Source organism: Aedes aegypti, chromosome 3 (assembly GCF_002204515.2).
Source record: "Aedes aegypti strain LVP_AGWG chromosome 3, AaegL5.0 Primary Assembly, whole genome shotgun sequence".
NCBI classification, from domain to species: domain Eukaryota; kingdom Metazoa; phylum Arthropoda; class Insecta; order Diptera; family Culicidae; genus Aedes; species Aedes aegypti.
The window spans coordinates 83800237-83819012 of NC_035109.1; the positions used below are offsets into that span (position 1 = coordinate 83800237).

General features: G+C 37.7%; 1 protein-coding gene across 1 annotated transcript in view; it reads right to left on the bottom strand.

Moving 5' to 3' along the window:
* Positions 1-14364: 14364 nt before the first annotated feature.
* LOC5565984 (relaxin receptor 2) overlaps positions 14365-18776 on the bottom strand; it is a 263353-nt gene continuing 258941 nt past the window's right edge. Inside the window, exons 21-22 of the mRNA XM_021850982.1 lie at positions 14767-14836; positions 14365-14500 (exon numbers count right to left, since the gene is read on the bottom strand). Of these exons, the coding sequence (XP_021706674.1) occupies positions 14459-14500; positions 14767-14836 (112 nt within the window). The 3' untranslated portion in view covers positions 14365-14458. The remainder of the gene's footprint in view (positions 14501-14766; positions 14837-18776) is intronic.

Consider the following 18776-nt stretch of genomic DNA (forward strand, 5'->3'; position numbering starts at 1 on the left):
GCGCTGCAGTCTTACAGTGAGCCTCATCAAAGTTTTGGTGTATCTTGCATCGTAATTCTGAAAAAAAATTTCGTTATCTCGGTACGATTTTTCATTGATGATATATGAACAGTTTTCTGTAGGAATTTCCATTAGTCTGAAAATTCCTCTTAAGATTCCCTCATATTTTATACTTAAAATAATCTTTACCAGATTCTTGATAGAATCCTCAACTAAACTCTTGAAAAACCCTCATCTTTTTTCCTGAAATTCAAAGCAAAAGTGAATGCTCGAATTTTCTAGTAAGAAATGTATCAAATTTCAGCCGAAAAGCAAAATTTGTTGTAATCACTACCGCATTTTTGAGAGGACACAAAACTTAGCGAACACATTCTTTGAAAAATATGAATTGCAATGAAAAAAGCTGAAATTTTGCAACTGCTTGCTAGGTTTTCACGGTCGCCATGTTGTACAACAACCAAGAAAGGTCTCGATTAGAACACCAAGTTCATATTTTGACAGTTGCTTGAGATTTTGCGCTGGAGAGCTACGTTTTTATTGTAACTGAAGTTATACCGGCTCTCACAAGCAATTAAGCTTTACAAGCTCCAGAAAGAGTCTCGGTCGTCATGTCGCTATAAGAATAAATGAAAAAGAAAATAAGCTTATCTGATCGCTCTATCTACGTATTCAATAACAATCTTACTCACACTTGAACAAATCTTTACAAGATGCTTAGTATAATTCTCAACCAAACTCTTTGAACGAATCTTTACAAGATACTTGGTATAATAATCATCAATTTCGTAATTTCGAACCAAAAGCGAAACCTCGAATATCCCAGTGATAATTTTACCAAACATCTGCACAAAAGCGTGATTTGGTGAAACCCATACCTGAAAAATCTGAACTTCTTCAACTTCTTGCTAGAGAAAGGTTTTCACGGTCGCCATGTTGCACAACAACCAAGAAAAATCTTGTCAAGATCACTAAGTTAATATTTTGACAACTGCTTAAGATTATTCGCAGGAAAGCTACGTGTTTCCAGTTACTTCAGTTATGCCATCTATCACGAGCTATAAATCGTTTTCCAAGCATACGAAAGAGTCACGGTCGTCTTGTTGCTCTAAGAACAAATGGAAAGGATGCTTATATGTTTGCACTTCGAACGGAATCAATAGTAAAGCGGTTTTTAATTCTGAGGAATTCAACAAGCTATAGCGATTAATCTAACACAAATATCAAAGGCATTTTCTTAATTTCGAAACTTCTCACTAGATTCTTGACCACATTCTTGGTGTTATCTTCAACAGGTATCATAAAATATTCTCATCATTTTTTGTTTTTGGTTTCGTTTGTTTAACAAGATATTCATCAAATTCCAGAAGATGTTTCATCAGATTCCTGTTGCATTCCTCAGAAGATAAAAAGCTTGAATCTCCCCGGAGTCCTAAATAAATCTGTACTGAAATAAAACTGAGATCTGTGCAGGGTTTCTAGTTGAATCTTTAGCAAACTCATTGGATCTTTTGGAAAGGTTCAATGTACAATCTCAATGACCAAATTTGAAATTTGTTAGCTCCCAGCTAGCTCAAGGTTTTCAGGTCACCATGTAGTTTTAAAATCAAATAAAACACCATGTTTCAAAGAACCAAATGTTCAAAGGTTTTCCCCAGAGAAGTTTCAATTCGAATCAGAAATTTGTCAGCTCTCAGTCAGCTCAAAGTTTTTACGGTCGCCATGTAGTTTTAAAACCGTAGAGGACCTCAAATTAAACGACATTTTTGATAGAATCAAGTGTTTAAACATTGCTCACTGCAAAGCTGCTCCCGAAATTGCTCATGTACCTAATGAAAAATTCTATAAATTTCTGAAGAAATTTCATCAGTCTCCCAGTGAAATTCTCGGAAGATTTGATATTTAATTCACATCCTAAAATATGAATCTGCCGTGTATTAAAAATTAAAATACGTGCAGGATTTTCGTTGAATCTCCACTGTTTTCTTGGAAAAAATCCTTACAATTTTCAGCGAATGGAACTGCGTGTGCAAATTTCACAAAAAAAATCATTGGACTTTTGCGGAATATTTCGAGAAGGTTTAATTCCAATGACCAAATCTAGAATACATATGTCACCTCCCAGCTTGCTCAGGGGTTTTCACGGCCGTCATGTAGTTACAAAACCGTGAAGGACCTCAAATAAAACACCATGTCAGATAAAACCATGTGTTCAAAGATTTCTTCCAGAAAAGCTGCTCCTGAAACTGCTCATGTACCTAATGAAATATTCATCAAACTTCTGAAGAAATTTTAACAGATTTCTGGTGGAATTCTCGGAAGATTTGATATTAAATTTGCCGCAGATTCCTTGATGAATCTGTAGTGGATTCAAATAAAAATACGAACAAGGTTTCCGTTGAATCTTCACTGTTTTCCTGGCAAAATTCTTACAACATTCCTGGGAACTGCGGAATTATAAATTCTTGACCGATTCTCGGTCATAAACTTATTCGATACAACGGGAAGGTTTAATTCCAATGATCGAGTCTAAATTATGTTAGCTCCCAGTTTGCTCACGGGTTTCACGGTCGCCATGTAGTTCTTAAACCAAGAAGGATCTCAAATAGAACACCATATTTTATAGAACAATAGTTTGACAGTTGTTTACAGATTGCTCACAGAAAAACCGGTAGAGAACTGCAACTGTAATCATGCCAGTGCTTACGAGCACTTGAGTTACTAACCGTTTCACGAGCACCGAATAGAGACACGGTCGCCATATCACTCAAACTAAAATTTTGCGAGCAACTAATTTCTGCTCCTCTATCGCACTATGAGAACTTATTGCTTGGAACTGGCTTTGATTTCGGAAAAACTAGTTGAACAAAACTTGTTTTTCGGTTTATCAACTCACGGCATTTGTCAATTTTATAATTTTTTATTATTAAAAGTTCGTCAGTGACGTAGAGCATCCTACACACTTAATAATCATCCAGTAAACTTGAATCATATTACGAAAGTTATTTGCTACCCAACTAGGTTTATTTTAAGGAAAATCCACAGAAGCCGCTCACCCACTTACCTGATATAGGCACTTGGTGTTCCTAAAAATTGTTGGTTTTCAAAACACTTTTAATGCCTTTACAAGAAACGAGCACTCATCTCCTACTTTGCACACACCATTGTTCCGCAAGTTTTCATCTATAACCATAAACTTTTCATTTTTCATCAATCAACCCGTTAAGTCAGTTAGCAGTGCTAAGCCGGTGATGTTAACTTCAGTGATTAGGTACTTTCTCTTGTAGGATTAGAGCACAACCATTAGGGAGAGATCGATTGAGAGCAAAGCTCTCAATTTCGGATTATTGTTAAAGGTGAAACCCAAACCGATCCGTGAATCGGAGAACCAGCATCACAATCCTAGGCAGAGTTCCACCTGTTGCTGTAAAAGATTGCAATCGATTCTTCCTTCAAGTTAGGTCTTAGGAAACATCACTATAATTTATGCGAATATATATGAACGAAAATGGTTCGGATGATCAATGAAAACCACTTGCAAAGGCAAAACGGTTCGAATAATGCTGATATGATGCTACTCAGTGCCATTTTAGTCCTATATCAGCATTATATGGTCGATTTGCCTCAACTGGACGCCAACCGATTGTGCGAACCGGATCAGTTTAATTAGAGATGAGAAAAAAGAGAAAGAAAACTACATTTAGCTAGGATGATCTAATGTAACAATCATATTCTGTATATATCGAAGACTGAAAAAATATGAAACTAGACGAATGAATTGTATTGAATTGTGAAGATGAGGAGGGAAATGCTCTGTTTTATTATAGAATCTGTAATTTATAGTTGTAAAGTAATTTATTTACCAGATTTGCGTTCCCATCTGAATGAATCCAGTGGAACTTAAAAGAAATCTACTTCAGAAACTGTTCGGATTCGGTCGAACTTATACCTTATATGAGAAGAAAAACGACACAAATTTGCAATCGAGCCCGATTGACGGATGGTGATCGAAACTACCCGCACTTATTAAGTTTAGCTTTCACTTCACTGGAAAACTCAATACTTAATTTGTTTGCTTCACGAAACCGGAATTGTAACCACATTTAGCCGTTATTTCAACATATCACCTACTACGGATTTTGATATTTTCAGCTACCCATTCGAGCCGTTACACGAAGAAAATCTCAGCTCTCAGAAGACTATCGTTTAGTTGTTACAAACAATGAACCATGTACAGTAAAGATTTCCTTACCACAACCCCCTCAAACGTGAATCGTCCCCCTACGCGGGAAGATAGCAGAATAAAAAAATCGCATTGTTTAAACTCACACAGTCGAAGGTCGAAATGAGGGCGGAACAATCTGGTCCAAGTTATGAACGAATGCAAATAAAGTCATTATATTTCGAAAAATGTATAACGGTGTTCTGGTAATGGATTTCTCAATATGAACTTGAAAGAAATATCCTCGGGTCGTAAAATAAGCGCAAAAATATCGTTTAATTTGTTTCTCTTCCTTAGAATACTCACACAGGTGTCACAGTTAAAAATACAAATTCATCTTTTACACTCACACTGGATTCGAGAGTTTTTCTTGTTTTCTTTTATTTTTGTTTTCAAGCTTAAATATATGGAGAGGTCTCTAAAATGGTCTAAGCTCTCAGAGTTGCTCTACAATGCGTTGGTTTTGTGTTTAATTTTTGCTTGCATTTGCTGAGTTTTGGTTTTCTTACTGATCTTGTGAACAATCCATATGAATGGAATTTTTAAGTACACTGTACAATTTGTATCTCTCATTCCTGTCTCGAATATTTAACTAATTTTCACTGTTTGGGTTTGCATGCAAATTAGTGAATCTACGAGAGATTTCCGTCGCAAGAGAGAGTTTTAAGTCAATTAGGACTCCTCATTTGTTGTTTTAGTTGTTTTTGGTTTCGTTGTTTGTCTAGAATAATAGCTTTCAATAATTGGCGAAGCGATACGAGTGCATGACGAATTGGGGTGAAATCATTTATGCTAAATGTTTAAACACCAAGTGATAATTCGCTGAATAAATTTGAATCAATTGTGGCAAGTTCATAAATAAACCAATTTCGAAATACCATAAAAGAATGCTCCGTCATTTCAATGAAAATCTACGGTCACATTTTTAAACAGTATACATTGTGTCATTACACACGGAATTCACATAGGATTCTCAAAATTCCCACAGTATTTGTACACAATCCTCACATAATTCCTAAGAATTTCGCACAAGGTTCCCAAAAAAGTCTCACTTGATTCTTATGGGATTCTTGCATGCTTCCTAAAGTAATTCCTCAGGATCCTCCCAGCAATTCTGACTGTTTGCCACTCTCACAGGATTCCCTCAGAATTCACACTGGATCTTTTCAGAGTTCCCGGATGATTACCAAAAGACATTCATAAGAATTCCAGGACTCCAGTGAGATTCTCAATGTATTTTCAAACGATTTGCTCTTTTTTTTCGCAGTATTTACACAATATCTGCATAGTATTTCATTATAACTCTCACAGGTTTTCCACAGTATTGCCACTGAGAGCCAAGGATTCTTACAGGAGTCTTGGGATTTCCTTTTATTTATTCTCATTGTTATGCCAGAATCCTCACTGGAATCCCAGTATTCGCATTGGAATCCTAAAATCCACACTTGAAATCTAGCATCTATACTGTAATGAAAGGATCCATACTGGAATCTAAGGCAACTCAAAATCTCCGCTGGTATCCCAATATCCAAACTGAAATAATAGGATTCACACCATAAATCCCGGACCCATACTGGGTTCCTAGGATCTACACAAGAATCCGAGAATGCACATCAGAATCCTAAGATCCATACTGGAATCCCAGGATTCACCTTGAACACCAAGGATCCATGTTTCAACCCCCAAACTCGCATGACATCGCAAGATCCACACTGGAAATCAAGATACACACTGGAATCTTAAAATCTCAGGTTCTACATTGTTCTTCAAGAATCACACAGACACACTTCTATCCACACTACAGCTCCAGGTTCCAAATACAACAAACCACGCTGAAATCGCAATATCCACATGAGAAGCCTCCATGATCCACTATGAAGTAACACAATCCATACTAGAATCCTAAAGTCCACTTTCGAACCCTTGGATCTAGACTAAAACACCACTGCATTCACAGTATCCACACTGAAATCCCAGAATCCATTTTGGTTCACAGGAACCAACCTGGAATCCCAACATCCATACTGGAGTCCCAGGATCTACATTGGAGTTCCAGGATTCACACTGGGGTCCCAAGATGCACAATGGATTCCCAGGACCCATAATGTAATCCTAGTATCCACAGTGCAATCCCAAAGCTCACGATAGATACTCAGGATCCATGGTGGAATACTAGAAATTATACCAGAATCCTAGGATCCACACTGAATTCCCTGAATTCATATTGGAAACTAATGCTCCATGTTCCAAGCCCAGGATCTACACTTTAACCCGTTAACGCCCTCACAATTGGAATTCAGCTCCGTTTTTGTTATTCATAGTCGTATTCCCATAAATTAAACCTAATTTCACCAAAAAATTTCAAGTCTATGGTGGGGATCCAAAAAAATTCTTGAAAGTTTGTCGTCCATATCTAGTAGTTTTATAAGTTTATTTTCAAGATTAATCAAATATATTTTCATGCTCTTCGACCCATTACAATGTAAACAAGTTGAAAAAAACTGCAGTTGAGGGGTAGTTAATAAATTACGTCCCATACAGAAGGTGGAAGGAGGGGGTTACAAGGAAACGTGGCTACCCATATAAAAATTGAAATCTATACAAAAAGTGTAATAAAGAGAAAAATTGAGGAGGATGAATATGGCTAAACTTTGCGTGACGTAATTTATGGACTTATCCTGATAAACAAATTGCAACATAATGAATAAAAATTTCAGAGGCGAAGGATGCATGCCAGAACTAAATCATTTAGTAACTTCAATTCAATTTTCTGCACTACCAAGTAAGTAAGTAAGATAGAGACATACATACATTTCCATACATGTACATGTACAATTATGCCCACTTACACCCTTTATACCAAAAACAAAATATCTTACGTCAAATATTTTGATTATAAAAAAACCTACAGATGTTTCAGAATAGTATTCAAAAAGATTCTATAAAGCTTGCCAGCTGACTATCAAAATATTTTTTTCTGGGTCAAGTTATTAGTATACAATGTGATTTGGATCAGACAGCGATCGAAATATATATATTTGGCAATATCAGAATTTCGTTAGTGCTAATCAAAAGTTAGACCTTCAGTCCAATGACAGTCAAATATTGCACTCCAACTGTTACATGCTTTACAGACGTGAATATTTGAAGCCAACATAATTCGTCTATAACGTTACTGCATATGATCTTATCCGCCGATAGAACCGAATCCACGCGGTCCAAGATTTTTGACACTAGAGATTCAAAAGATCATCTTTTTCTTTCGACGGCTAGGAAACATGTGTTTTCTTCTTTTAGCCTCCTATGAATGGTGTCAAGGTTCATCTAAAAATGTAAGGAGCATTGCATCCGAAATAAACGATTATTGCTCGACTCGATAGTAAGTATCCATTGTTTTGATTTAGGCAGACCAATTTCTTATTGGTTGTTTCCTTGATGTTTTGCACATAAAAGCAATTCCCAGCTAATAAGTTTTTTTTGCGAAAATATCTCCTTTAGTTGATCATCGTTTTCGAAGATATCAAATTTTTCATCACTGGACTTCAATATAGGCGAATAGAATATTTACCGACTAGCGCCATTATGAAAATGACTTCCGAACTATGAAGGATTTAGGCGAATAGCTTTCTTTGGATTTAATCAGTGGACTGCATATAAGCGAATAAAATGTGTGCCCAGTAGTGCCATTGAGGTGATTTCCGGAGTAATAAGTTTCCAGGCGAATAAGTCTTATTTAGTTCTTCAACTTTGTCAAAGACACTAACTTTGTATCCAATCACTGGATTGAGATATAAGCAAATTATATGTTTGTCTACTAGCGCCACCTTGGGAGAGTTTTTCAAACTACTATGTTTCGGGGCGAATAGATCGCATTTAGTTGAACACTTTTGTCGAAGACACCAATTTCGAATCTCATCGCTGGACTGAGATATAAAAAATATATATATATTTGACCACTAGCGCCACCTTGTGAGTGTTTTCCGAACTAATGAGGTACTAGGCGAATAGAATTCATTTAGTTGTTCAACATTGTCCAAGATACAAACTTTGTATCTAATCACTTGACTGAGAGCAAAATAAAATCTTTGCCCACTAGCGCCATCTAGTGAATGTTTTCCAAACTAAATAGTTTTCGGGTGAATAGATCTCATTCAGTTGAACGCATTTGTCGAAGACTCCAATGTTGTATCTCATCAATGAACAATCAAAATGTTCAACCACTAGCGCCATCTTTTGTGTGTTTCTGAACTTATAAGGTTTTAGGCGAATAGGTCTCATTTAGTTGGTCAACTTTATCGAAGACACCTATTTTGTATCTCATGACTAGACTGAGATATAAGCAAATAAAGTTTTGGCTCACTAGTGCCATCTTGAGAGCGTTTTCCGAATTTATAAGGTTCTATGCAAATAGGTATTATTTAGTTGTTCAACTTTGTCGAAGACACCAATTTTGTATCTCATCGCTGGACGGAGATATAAACGAAGCAAATATTTGTACGCCGGAAAGTTGTTTCATATGTTGCTTATATATGCAACATTTGTTGGCGTCTGTGCGCCACCTGGTGAGTTAATTCTGAATTAAAATAGTTACCAAGTGGAAGTCAGCAGTCCTGTGATCAACTTTGCAGAAGACAGTTTTCTCGTAAACCTCTTTATTTTCAAGATATTTGCACTACAAGTACTGTCCTATTTTTAGGACGCTGGGCGGATATGGGTTAATCAATACAAATTGGCCGAACCGCTCTTGAATCTTAGATCTACCAGATAACGTTTGATTTTTTAATGGAGGTTTGCTAAGGTTAGTCGCTAAATGTTGAACGATCTTATTTCTCGCTTGTTGGTGAACATCTCATAAGTAAAGCATGGGGTGTTAAACCTCTAACGAGAAATAGAACCGTTCCATAATTGGCGACTTACCCTACCATTAGGCCAAAACAAACAAGTAGAGTTGCAGTCTAATTCGCAGTTTATAGCAGATTGGGAATCTTAACCCCTCTACCTTTTTTTTTTTTTAAGGCACTCTGTGCTCGTGGCCACTACTGTGCCGGAATCAGTTGATCTGTAGCTGCTTTATCGATACAGATCTATTTTTAACTTATCTATATTTACATCAACTTTCTCTCTCTCCTACTCTTTTACTCTCACACCGAGCAGGTAGGAGAGAGCTCTGCTGTTAGTGAGGCTAGCTGCCTGCGCAGAGGGTCAGTTTGTCTCCAGTCACCATCTGATACTGACAGAGAATGGATGTGCTCCCCAAGGCACGCTCCTCCGTGCGGTGTCTTCTGGTGGCTGGACGGTTTTTTTTTTGTGGAGGAGCTGGGAATTGAATCCATGACCTTCCGCTTATGAAGATTCATCTTTTACCGCAAATTCATCTAAATAAGAGCTCTGCAGGAATTATGCATTTTTCCTTGAGTTATCCTAATGAAAATCTCAACAACTTTTAGCAGCTTTTTTCGCATAGATTATGTCATGCTTCAAGAAAGGTAGACAGATAATAAAGAAATCGGGATGAATCACGAGAACAGTTGTTTAGAGGAAATACATGAACTTGCAATAGAAGATTACTTGGAAAAGACTGAAAATTTCAAAGCAAAATTCGATATTAAATCGACGAATATGTTCTTTCAATGAGAAACTCGGATAAACCAACCTCATAAAAAAGACGAAATAAATTACCGGAAAATAGGAGTAGCACTATATTTATTCTACAAAATCTCCGAGTTGCATCTTTTGCGACATTTAAGGTAAAAATCACTAAGTTGAGAACTTGATATCACCTCCCAATGAATGGGTACTGCGCAGAAAAAGGAGAAAAGTTGGAATGTTGCTTCAAAAAACGAGTATTATAACTTAAATTGACGCTTATATTGAGCTGTTCGGTAATCTAATCCGCTTTTCGGCTCGGTAGCTTAGTTGGTAAAGCGCTCGTCTAGCATACAAGAGTCCTGGGTTCAAATCCCAGCCGAGCACGTGGATTTTTTTCATAATTTCACCCATAATTTGTCCATCTTTACCACGTGTAATGAGTTAATTAATTTATTATAACTTGTTTTTTGGCTTCACTGTCATTAAAACAATTGCGTTCACTACTTTCTTATCTTCGCTAACGTTTCGGTCCTGAAGTGGACCTTCTTCAGGGCCTAAAATTGTTTATTATATTATGAATTATAAGGACATGGTCAGACAAACAATTTGGCGGCCATTTTGAATTTTGCCACCATATTGAATTTTGTTTAAAAAACGTTTTTTCACCATTAGCGCACCGCTCGTTTAAAACTCTGAGGTCACCTGAAAAAAAAAACTGAATGAATTAGGCTACAAAAATGGTGAGCAATGGTATTTACCGTATGAAATGAACGATTATATAAATCATGTACTATGATTTTGACGTATATGACGAGTGCAATCAATGCAAACATGATTTGTTGTACAACAAAGGAACATGTTTTGATTCGTTCTTTTTTTTTCGAGTCGAGTGAAGAACATGAATGTTATTTTGAGTGAAGAATTCAGGCGGCCATCTTGGATTTTGACGCATTTTGGGTAGTGGAATGTGTTTTTAACGTTGTTAGCACTCAATATGTTGAATTTCGAGAACACCACTGAAACAGGTTACGCATACTCTTCTGCTGCTTATTATTCTGCTGTCTGCCGTTACATCCACACTGGAACCAAGCCCGCTTCTCAGCTAAATTAGTTATGAAAAAACAGGTTAAAAAGGAATTTATTTTTATAATGCTTCATTCGGGACCAGAATGAATCTTCTGCATATCTTTGTTTTCAGGAATAATGAATAAATGAATTCTATAAGTGAAAACCGTCTAAACCCATCGATTGAAATGAACGATCTTTTTTACAGTATATAGTTTGCACGTTGGCGCATTAGTGAGTGTTGCGGTGGTATCTGTGGTTTAATTGTAAAACACTACGGCTACTAAACAAACTATAATCGATAATAGACAGCGAAATCGTGAGTTTCAACCGCATTCTAAGGTATGAGTTCTGCTTTTCATGATCGTTTTATTGAAAAATTGTATAGTCTTCGTATACTACAATAGTTCTAAATATTGGACGCAGTAGTTTCAACCCAAAAAAAAAAAATAGTCTTCGAACGCATATTTGTAAACGTTTTTCTAAAAGTATTTCGATTGGTCTCAGAATGACAGATTATGAAAATAAAACATGGGAAAAAAGTTTGATTTCATTACAGCAGTGTTGTCAAATTGATTGATTTTCATTGTGCTTTATGAAATTAACGCATTTTTTCATTTTGTACTTTTAATATGACTAAATAAGCAGCTCTATGACGGTGTCTGGATTTCCGTTACGACAAACTTTGAACCTAGAAATATTTACTCTTTATAGTCCCCTTTGAATTTCATATATTTGTCATGCCTCGTCAAGGGTAGGTAGATTTAGATGAAAGAAAAAATCGAGATGGGCCTTGTTCAGAGTTATTTGAAGAAATTCACGAAATTGTACTATAGGATTTCTCTTCAACGAGTGATCATGTCAAAACAGGATTCAATATGAAATCAAAGAGTGTGTTCTTTTAATAAGAAAAATGACGAAATAAATTAGCAAAAAATGGGAGTAACATTACATTCATTCCAAAAAATATCTTGCAACACTTCAAAATAGCTAAGCTTAGAAGCAGGTAGATTACTTTTCTATCTTCTCCTACGTTTTGGTCCGGGAGTGGACCTTCGCCAGGGCTCGATATATCGACCTCTCGGAACGAAACGAAGGCGAATATAAAAAAGTGGTCAACGCAATTGTTTCAATGACTGCGAAGACGTAAAACAAGTAATAGTATAAACGAGGTCAGTCGTCCCTCTCGTTATCTAGAAACGAGCTCTGTCTGTTATTGTGTCCTAGGATTCGTTGGAACTAATGCAACTTGGAAGGCTCGCTGTCTACTGAATATGGTCAGCGAGGTAACGAAGCCGAGCTCATGATTGATAAAATGGCATTTAAGTTGACGTTCCTAAAGGCAAATTAAACCGAAGCTATTTCTCCCACAGGACTGACACGACTGTCATCCTGCATACATCTCGGCTCTTCCTCACATCGTTTTTTTTAGTACTTCGCGTTTTGGTACCCACGAATCGTCGTATTTGATGACGCTTTTCCTCTTTTAAACATTTTGTTGAATGTTTTTTTGCATCAGTGAGGTGTCATTGACGTCTCCTATCCAAAAATTATATATTTTGTCAGTCCCAAAAGAATCAAAATAAAGACACTGGACGCCATGTTGAATCAATGGTGGGTAGCTAATTATTGGCTCGTTTCACCCCCCTGATTTCTCCATCCGCTGATAGGCAGACCATCAAATTGAACAAATTTTCAGTACGAATGGCTTAGGTTAAAAAATTCAATCCCCAGGTTTTTACGTATTGCTTCGTTCTGAATTCACCACAAGTATCAATCAATCAAAAGCTTTGCTACTTCTTCTTCTTCTTGGCATTACGTCTTCACAGGGACAGAGCCTTCTCAGATTAGTGTTCAATGAGCACTTCCACAGTTTTTAACTGAGTTTGCTTTGCCAAAATTGCCATTTTTGCATTCGTGTATCATGTGGCAGGTACGATGATACTCTATGCCCAGGAAATTCATGGAAATTTCCATTACGAAAAGGTCCTGAATCGATCGGGAATCGAACCCAGCATGTCCAGCATGGCTTTGCTTTGTAGTCGCGGGTTAGACTCGGCTAAAGAAGGCCCAAGAAAAAGCTGTAGTTCAGAAACAGCCTGGAATTAAAGAAATAAGGTGCTGTCCATTAACTACGTAGTCATTTTGTAAGGGTTACCAGACCTCGTGGTTATTTGTCCATACAAAAATTTTAAAATTTGTATAGACCGTGGTCTTCGGCAGCACCAAACCCCCCCTACCACCCCTATAAATGTCCATGAATTAAGTGGACAGAACAGTAATCAAGCTGAAAGCGATTGTTGAAACAAATTAAAAACAATGTGCTTAAGTGAATCCAAGCTGACAAACAAAACTTATTCCCGTCAATCTACTTCCGTACAATTTAATTCACATTGCATTCGAATCACTTCGTCGACAATTAAACTATCGCACATCGCTGTCCGGCTAACAGTTGTTTATCACACTTTGTATACACCTTGTAATCTCTTCCTCCCGGGAGTAGAGTCCTCTCGCAGAGTAGAACGAACCTGTCACCTAAACGTCCTAAACCGTCCTAACCAATTAACATCACAGACATATCACTGTCAGCGTCCGAACAGTGCCAACGTCGCCAAAAGGAACGAATCGGACCTCCCATCCCATCCTGAATAACGAACGCTTCGGATGGAGCGCGGTTTGGCACCACCAGGGACCAATCGAAACACATCAAACACGCAATTCTACGTCGGGAACGGCAAACAATGGGACGAACATGTAAATAGACGGTCAAAACCTGCTTAGAATGATAACTTGCAACTCTACGACGAACTCAGTATTGGGAAGGTTACCAAAGCTGGTTGCACAGCTTTAGTGTATTTCGGCAAAGTTGTGTGTTTTTGTAATGTTTAAAAAGATATTTAATTTTTAATTTTACAGTCAAAAATATCAATTATGTTCCGCAAAGTTGTTCGAAATGTAAAGTTCTAAAATTTTACTGAATTATTCATCCAACCAAATAATAAAAAAAAATAAATTGGCCTTTTAATATCTAGTATCGTCCCACTGTGCGGCCTCGACTCGACCGGGATCACCGTCGGTTTACAACTCGCAAACGAAACCGCTCCGACTGCGGACGCTGTCCTTCTTCAGTAGCACCTGAAAGGATCCCTTCCGCTGGGGGGTCCTCATGGTTACCATTTCCAAACCACCGAACGCCGTTTTGTGACTGGAATCAGGCGCGGTGGCCCCGAAGCTGAGACAGGGCTTCAACCTTAGGCTGTTGTCCCTGGTGATTCCGGGGTTGATGCCTGGATTGTTACTAACTGACAGTGACGTCGCTTGGCCCGATGGTCCTGCCACAGGTCCGGAGCAGGGCTCAATCATCGTCAACGTCGAGTCGGTCATTGCGGTCATGGCCGAAGCCGAGGACGGTGAGCCCGGGTTTGACGGGTGCGTCTGTAGTTGATGCTGCTGTTGCTGCTGGAATGGGTTCTGAATGGGGAGGAAGCAGTGCCGATGGTTGCGGTGGTCCGGGTTCGCTGCCACTCCGGTTCGACGACGCGGATGGGACACAGTGTGCCGTCGGCCGACCAGCCCCGTTGTCTGCTATTTGAACTCGTACACCTTGGTGTTGATGGAGGCGCGGTCCTGGTGATGGAAAAAGGAGGTTTTTATTGAGTGAGTTTTTATGGAATGAATCATGTTTGGGGCTGGCCATAAACCATGCAGTCGTTTTTGAATGCATTCCCAGACCCCCTACCCCTTTGTGGTCAATTGCCCATATAAAATTTTAGAATTTATGTGAACCGTGGTCATTGAACAGACCGTCCCCTATATAAACATGTGGTTTATGCCCCTTTTGAGTTTTTTTTCATCAGTCAATATTGGAGTCTTTCCAACTTTCATAAACATACCTTCCGCTGTGGTATTCGTCTGGTGCTTCCATTAGCTGTTGTGCTATAAGTCATCTGACCAAGGCTATTCCTGCAAAAGAAAAATATATAGAGTAAGATGGGGATCAAAATTTCAGGGAAAATTCTTGTAGTTGAAAAGAAATCGAAACCTTACAATGAACCTTCAACACATTGACTTTAATTTTGCTGAAAAAACTTGTGAAAACAATTACCGTCGGACGGGGGCTACTTTGGACACTCACATTTTGGAATTATTTGCAGCATAAATATTGATCTGAGCCATTTTGTGTCTTCAGCACTTTTATTAACCAATATTTGCTCTACAACCACGCATGAATATTTTTTGGAGCAACATCAACAATAACAGGATATACAAGAAAATATATCAAAAAAGTCCGAACAAATATTCGCAAGGTATAAAACATTTGCTATGTAAACATTACTTAAATGATTGCAAAGCTGTTGGGAGCATCACAAAACAGTCATGTTTCATAGAAATTTTTGATAAATTTGTGTTTAAAGTTGTTGTTTTGCAAAAATGATTGATCAAAGGTCATGATTTTACGACTCTTATTTTAATTCAAAGTTCTAGTTTGTACATTTTACAACACTGAAAAATGAACAAAAGATTCAAAATAGTGAATGACCATACTAAATATATATTTCTTACATATAAACAGTAAACTTACAACAAAATCTTTAAGAATAATATATTTTGGCCACATTTTACACGAATTTGCAGTGCAAAGCAATCGCATCATTCATCTGCTACAAATGAACTACTTGCCATCTCAAAACTATTGAGAACCAAAGTGTTTCTAGCACAAGCAAAATTTGAATTGTTTTACAATCTTGCGAAAAACTATACTTAAACTTCTAAAATTGCACTTTAAACAAAAATTATGTTTAGCTACAGGAATATATGAGATCCTTCTGCATATCAATCATAAAACATTCAGAATCATAACAAATGTTTTTTGTACAAAACTAGTTTATCATTGCTGTACTTACTATTTACATCATTCGTTTGTATCATCTTAAACAGCCAAGCATTCATAGCTGACAGCTCAATTTAAAAGAAAATTAACTTTAAGTTAAAAACTAAAAAATATGAATAGCATGTTTCGCAGAAATGTTACAAAAATAACACATCTGTAAATTTTGGATATAATATACAATTTTATTTTGTCTTTTGAATGCCGTCAAAAGATATTGTTTATGTTTGTCCCAATCAGAGATATTCACAATCAAAGTAGGCATGTTTTTGAGAGAAAAACAACAGTAACTCCTAAACGGAAGGAGATAGCGAGTTTCTTCTTCTTTTTACGCATTTTTCAAAGCTCTAAAAGTGTTTCATAGACTACTTTGATAAAAAAAAAATTGAATTGAAAACTCTAGAGCCAGAAAATCAGTTTTGTTCGGACCACCCTATGTCACCGTAGGAAAAAACTCTAAATCGATCAATTTCAGAGACACAAAAAAACTTTTTTTGGCAAAGTTGCTTGAAATTGAATGGTCTACAACTTTGCTGAAGCATGTATAATAAAATTTTTACTAATGAGAAAGTTAGTTACATAATTTCTATGAAAATGTGGTCCACCCTAATTTTTAATAACACCAAACAAAGGGCTTAACTAATACAAACAACTTTGTAGAACACTATTTTTGTCTAATGTTTCATTCTAAAGCTTAAAATGCATCTTTCCGCGTAAAACTGATTCCTGGACCACTGTGCAGTGGAAGAGAACCGTGCGACCCTAAACGTTCGGGGCAACTGGAGAATTTTCGCCCAGAACCGACGAAGATGGAGCTCTACAATACGCCCGGCAATGGCGTGACGCTACGCTGTAGCCATGAAGGTATCAAGGTAGGTACCTTTCATGGCGGAATGATACACCTGCTCTACGTGGACAAGGTCAAATTACACCAGGACGTCAATATATCTCGACTATTTCAATTGATATCATACAGGGCATCAAGATGCACGTGATCTACGTAGTATAAGGTCAAATTACTCCTTTTTTACGTAATTAAATAGATACAGCTGGGAATATTCCATTGATGTCGAACAGGGCGTTAAGATGCAGCTGATCTATATAGGACAAGGTCAAGATGCTCTGGGGCGTCAATACAGCTTGGAATTCTAAATCGATACGGAGCATTGAGGGGCACCGGATCTATGTAAGATACTGTCAGATTAGTCTAGGGCGTTTGCAAATCTTGCCAATATCTTTTGATGCCCCACAGGGCGTTAAGTTGGCGTTGATACAGCTTGGAATTTTCAATTGTTGTCCTACAGGGCGTAAAGAGGCACATGCTCTACATCAGATGAAGTCAAATTACTCCAGGACGTTAAAAAGCTTGAATTTTCAATTGATATTCTACAGGGCGTTATCATGCACCTGATTGACATAGGATTCGGTCAAAAAACTCCAGGGCATTGATAGAGCTTAGAGTTTCTATTGGTGCCATACAGGGCGTTAAGATGCATGTTATTCACATAGGATGAGGTCAAGTTAATCAAGGGCGTCTATAAAGCTTGAAATTTTTAAATGATGGGGCGTTATGATGCAGCTGAACTATATGAGATATGTTAAAATGACTCCAGGGCGTCGATTCGGGGCATTGAGGTACACATAATCTACGTAAGACAAGGTGAAACAAGTCTAGGGCGTTTATACATCTTGCTTATCTCTTCTGATGTATCACAGGGCGATAAGTTGTAGGTTAAATCAGTCCAGGGAGTTCATAAAGCTTGAAATATTCAATTGGCGTTGTACAGGACGTCAAGATACACCTGATCTAAATAAGATAAGGTCGAATAACTCTCTAAAGCATAGATACCTCTCGTTAATTTCCGATTGATTTTATGTGAAATACAGTCAGATCACTCCAGAGTATTAGTACAAGTTGGAAATTGCGGTTGATGTCTTATGGAGCGTTATTAAATAACCTACATTTTTCATGACTTCGTGCGAAAATTTCTATAAAAAATCTGAGAAAAGCCTCTCAGTCGACGACTAAGCATGACGACAGGGCTGGTTTGCGATTCCATCCGAAAATCCATCGTTCCGTAACAGTTGAACTGCTAACCAATGTTTCAGTACGGCTATCGTGTCGAATCGGAATGACAAGAGATTTCATAATTGGACGTAACAGGAGATTTGTTAATTTGCAAACTTGTTCTTTTCACTTCGATTGAAAACCGTCCATCATATGCGCTTGCTAAAACCATCAATAATTGAAACACAAACCGAAACCGCAAAAAAAAATCCATCAGTGCCATGTCAGTCATTTTGCGTGGAAAATAATGACTTTTACCTGAACCGAAAAAAAAATCGTCCTGCTTTTCCAAAGCATTGATTGATGATCCAACGGGGTTTTTTCCACTCCGCCATGCGACACAAATTTATTGATGAACTTCCGAGGTCTCGTTTGTCATCCTGTTTCAATCATTTCGTGTCCTCGACGGGACGGCCAACTCGCAGGTAAAGGATCAAGTTTTTCCTGTAATTATGCATCGGCACCGTAGCAAACATGGATCCCGATAAAGTAATGAAATTTTCGCTTTAGCGTTTTTTTTTTGCTGGCAAAAGGCAGGCACACAGCCAGGAAGGAAGGATACGTACTGCATTAAAGACAACGTTAACTTTTCCAATTAATCTCCATCGTTCCACCCTGTCGGTGGAGTGAAGGATGAGTGGATGGTTTGCGCTGACCGACAACAACAGACTACAGAGGATAATGAAGTGAAGTCATCTGCAGCAATGGACCAATGCACAAGTTCACTATTTGACGTTTGAGCGGTGCCGTGTGATTTACGTGACCATGGCAACGAGTGAATTCGGCACCGCTCAAACGTCAAATTAGTGAACTCGTGCATTGATCCATTGTGAAGGCAAACTAGTGAAGTAAACTTTTTTCCAGTGGCATTCACGCAGTACGTTTCATTTTCTAGAAAAATACTTCCAATATCTAATGACTTTGTTTGAAAAGTCGTTGACTCCTTT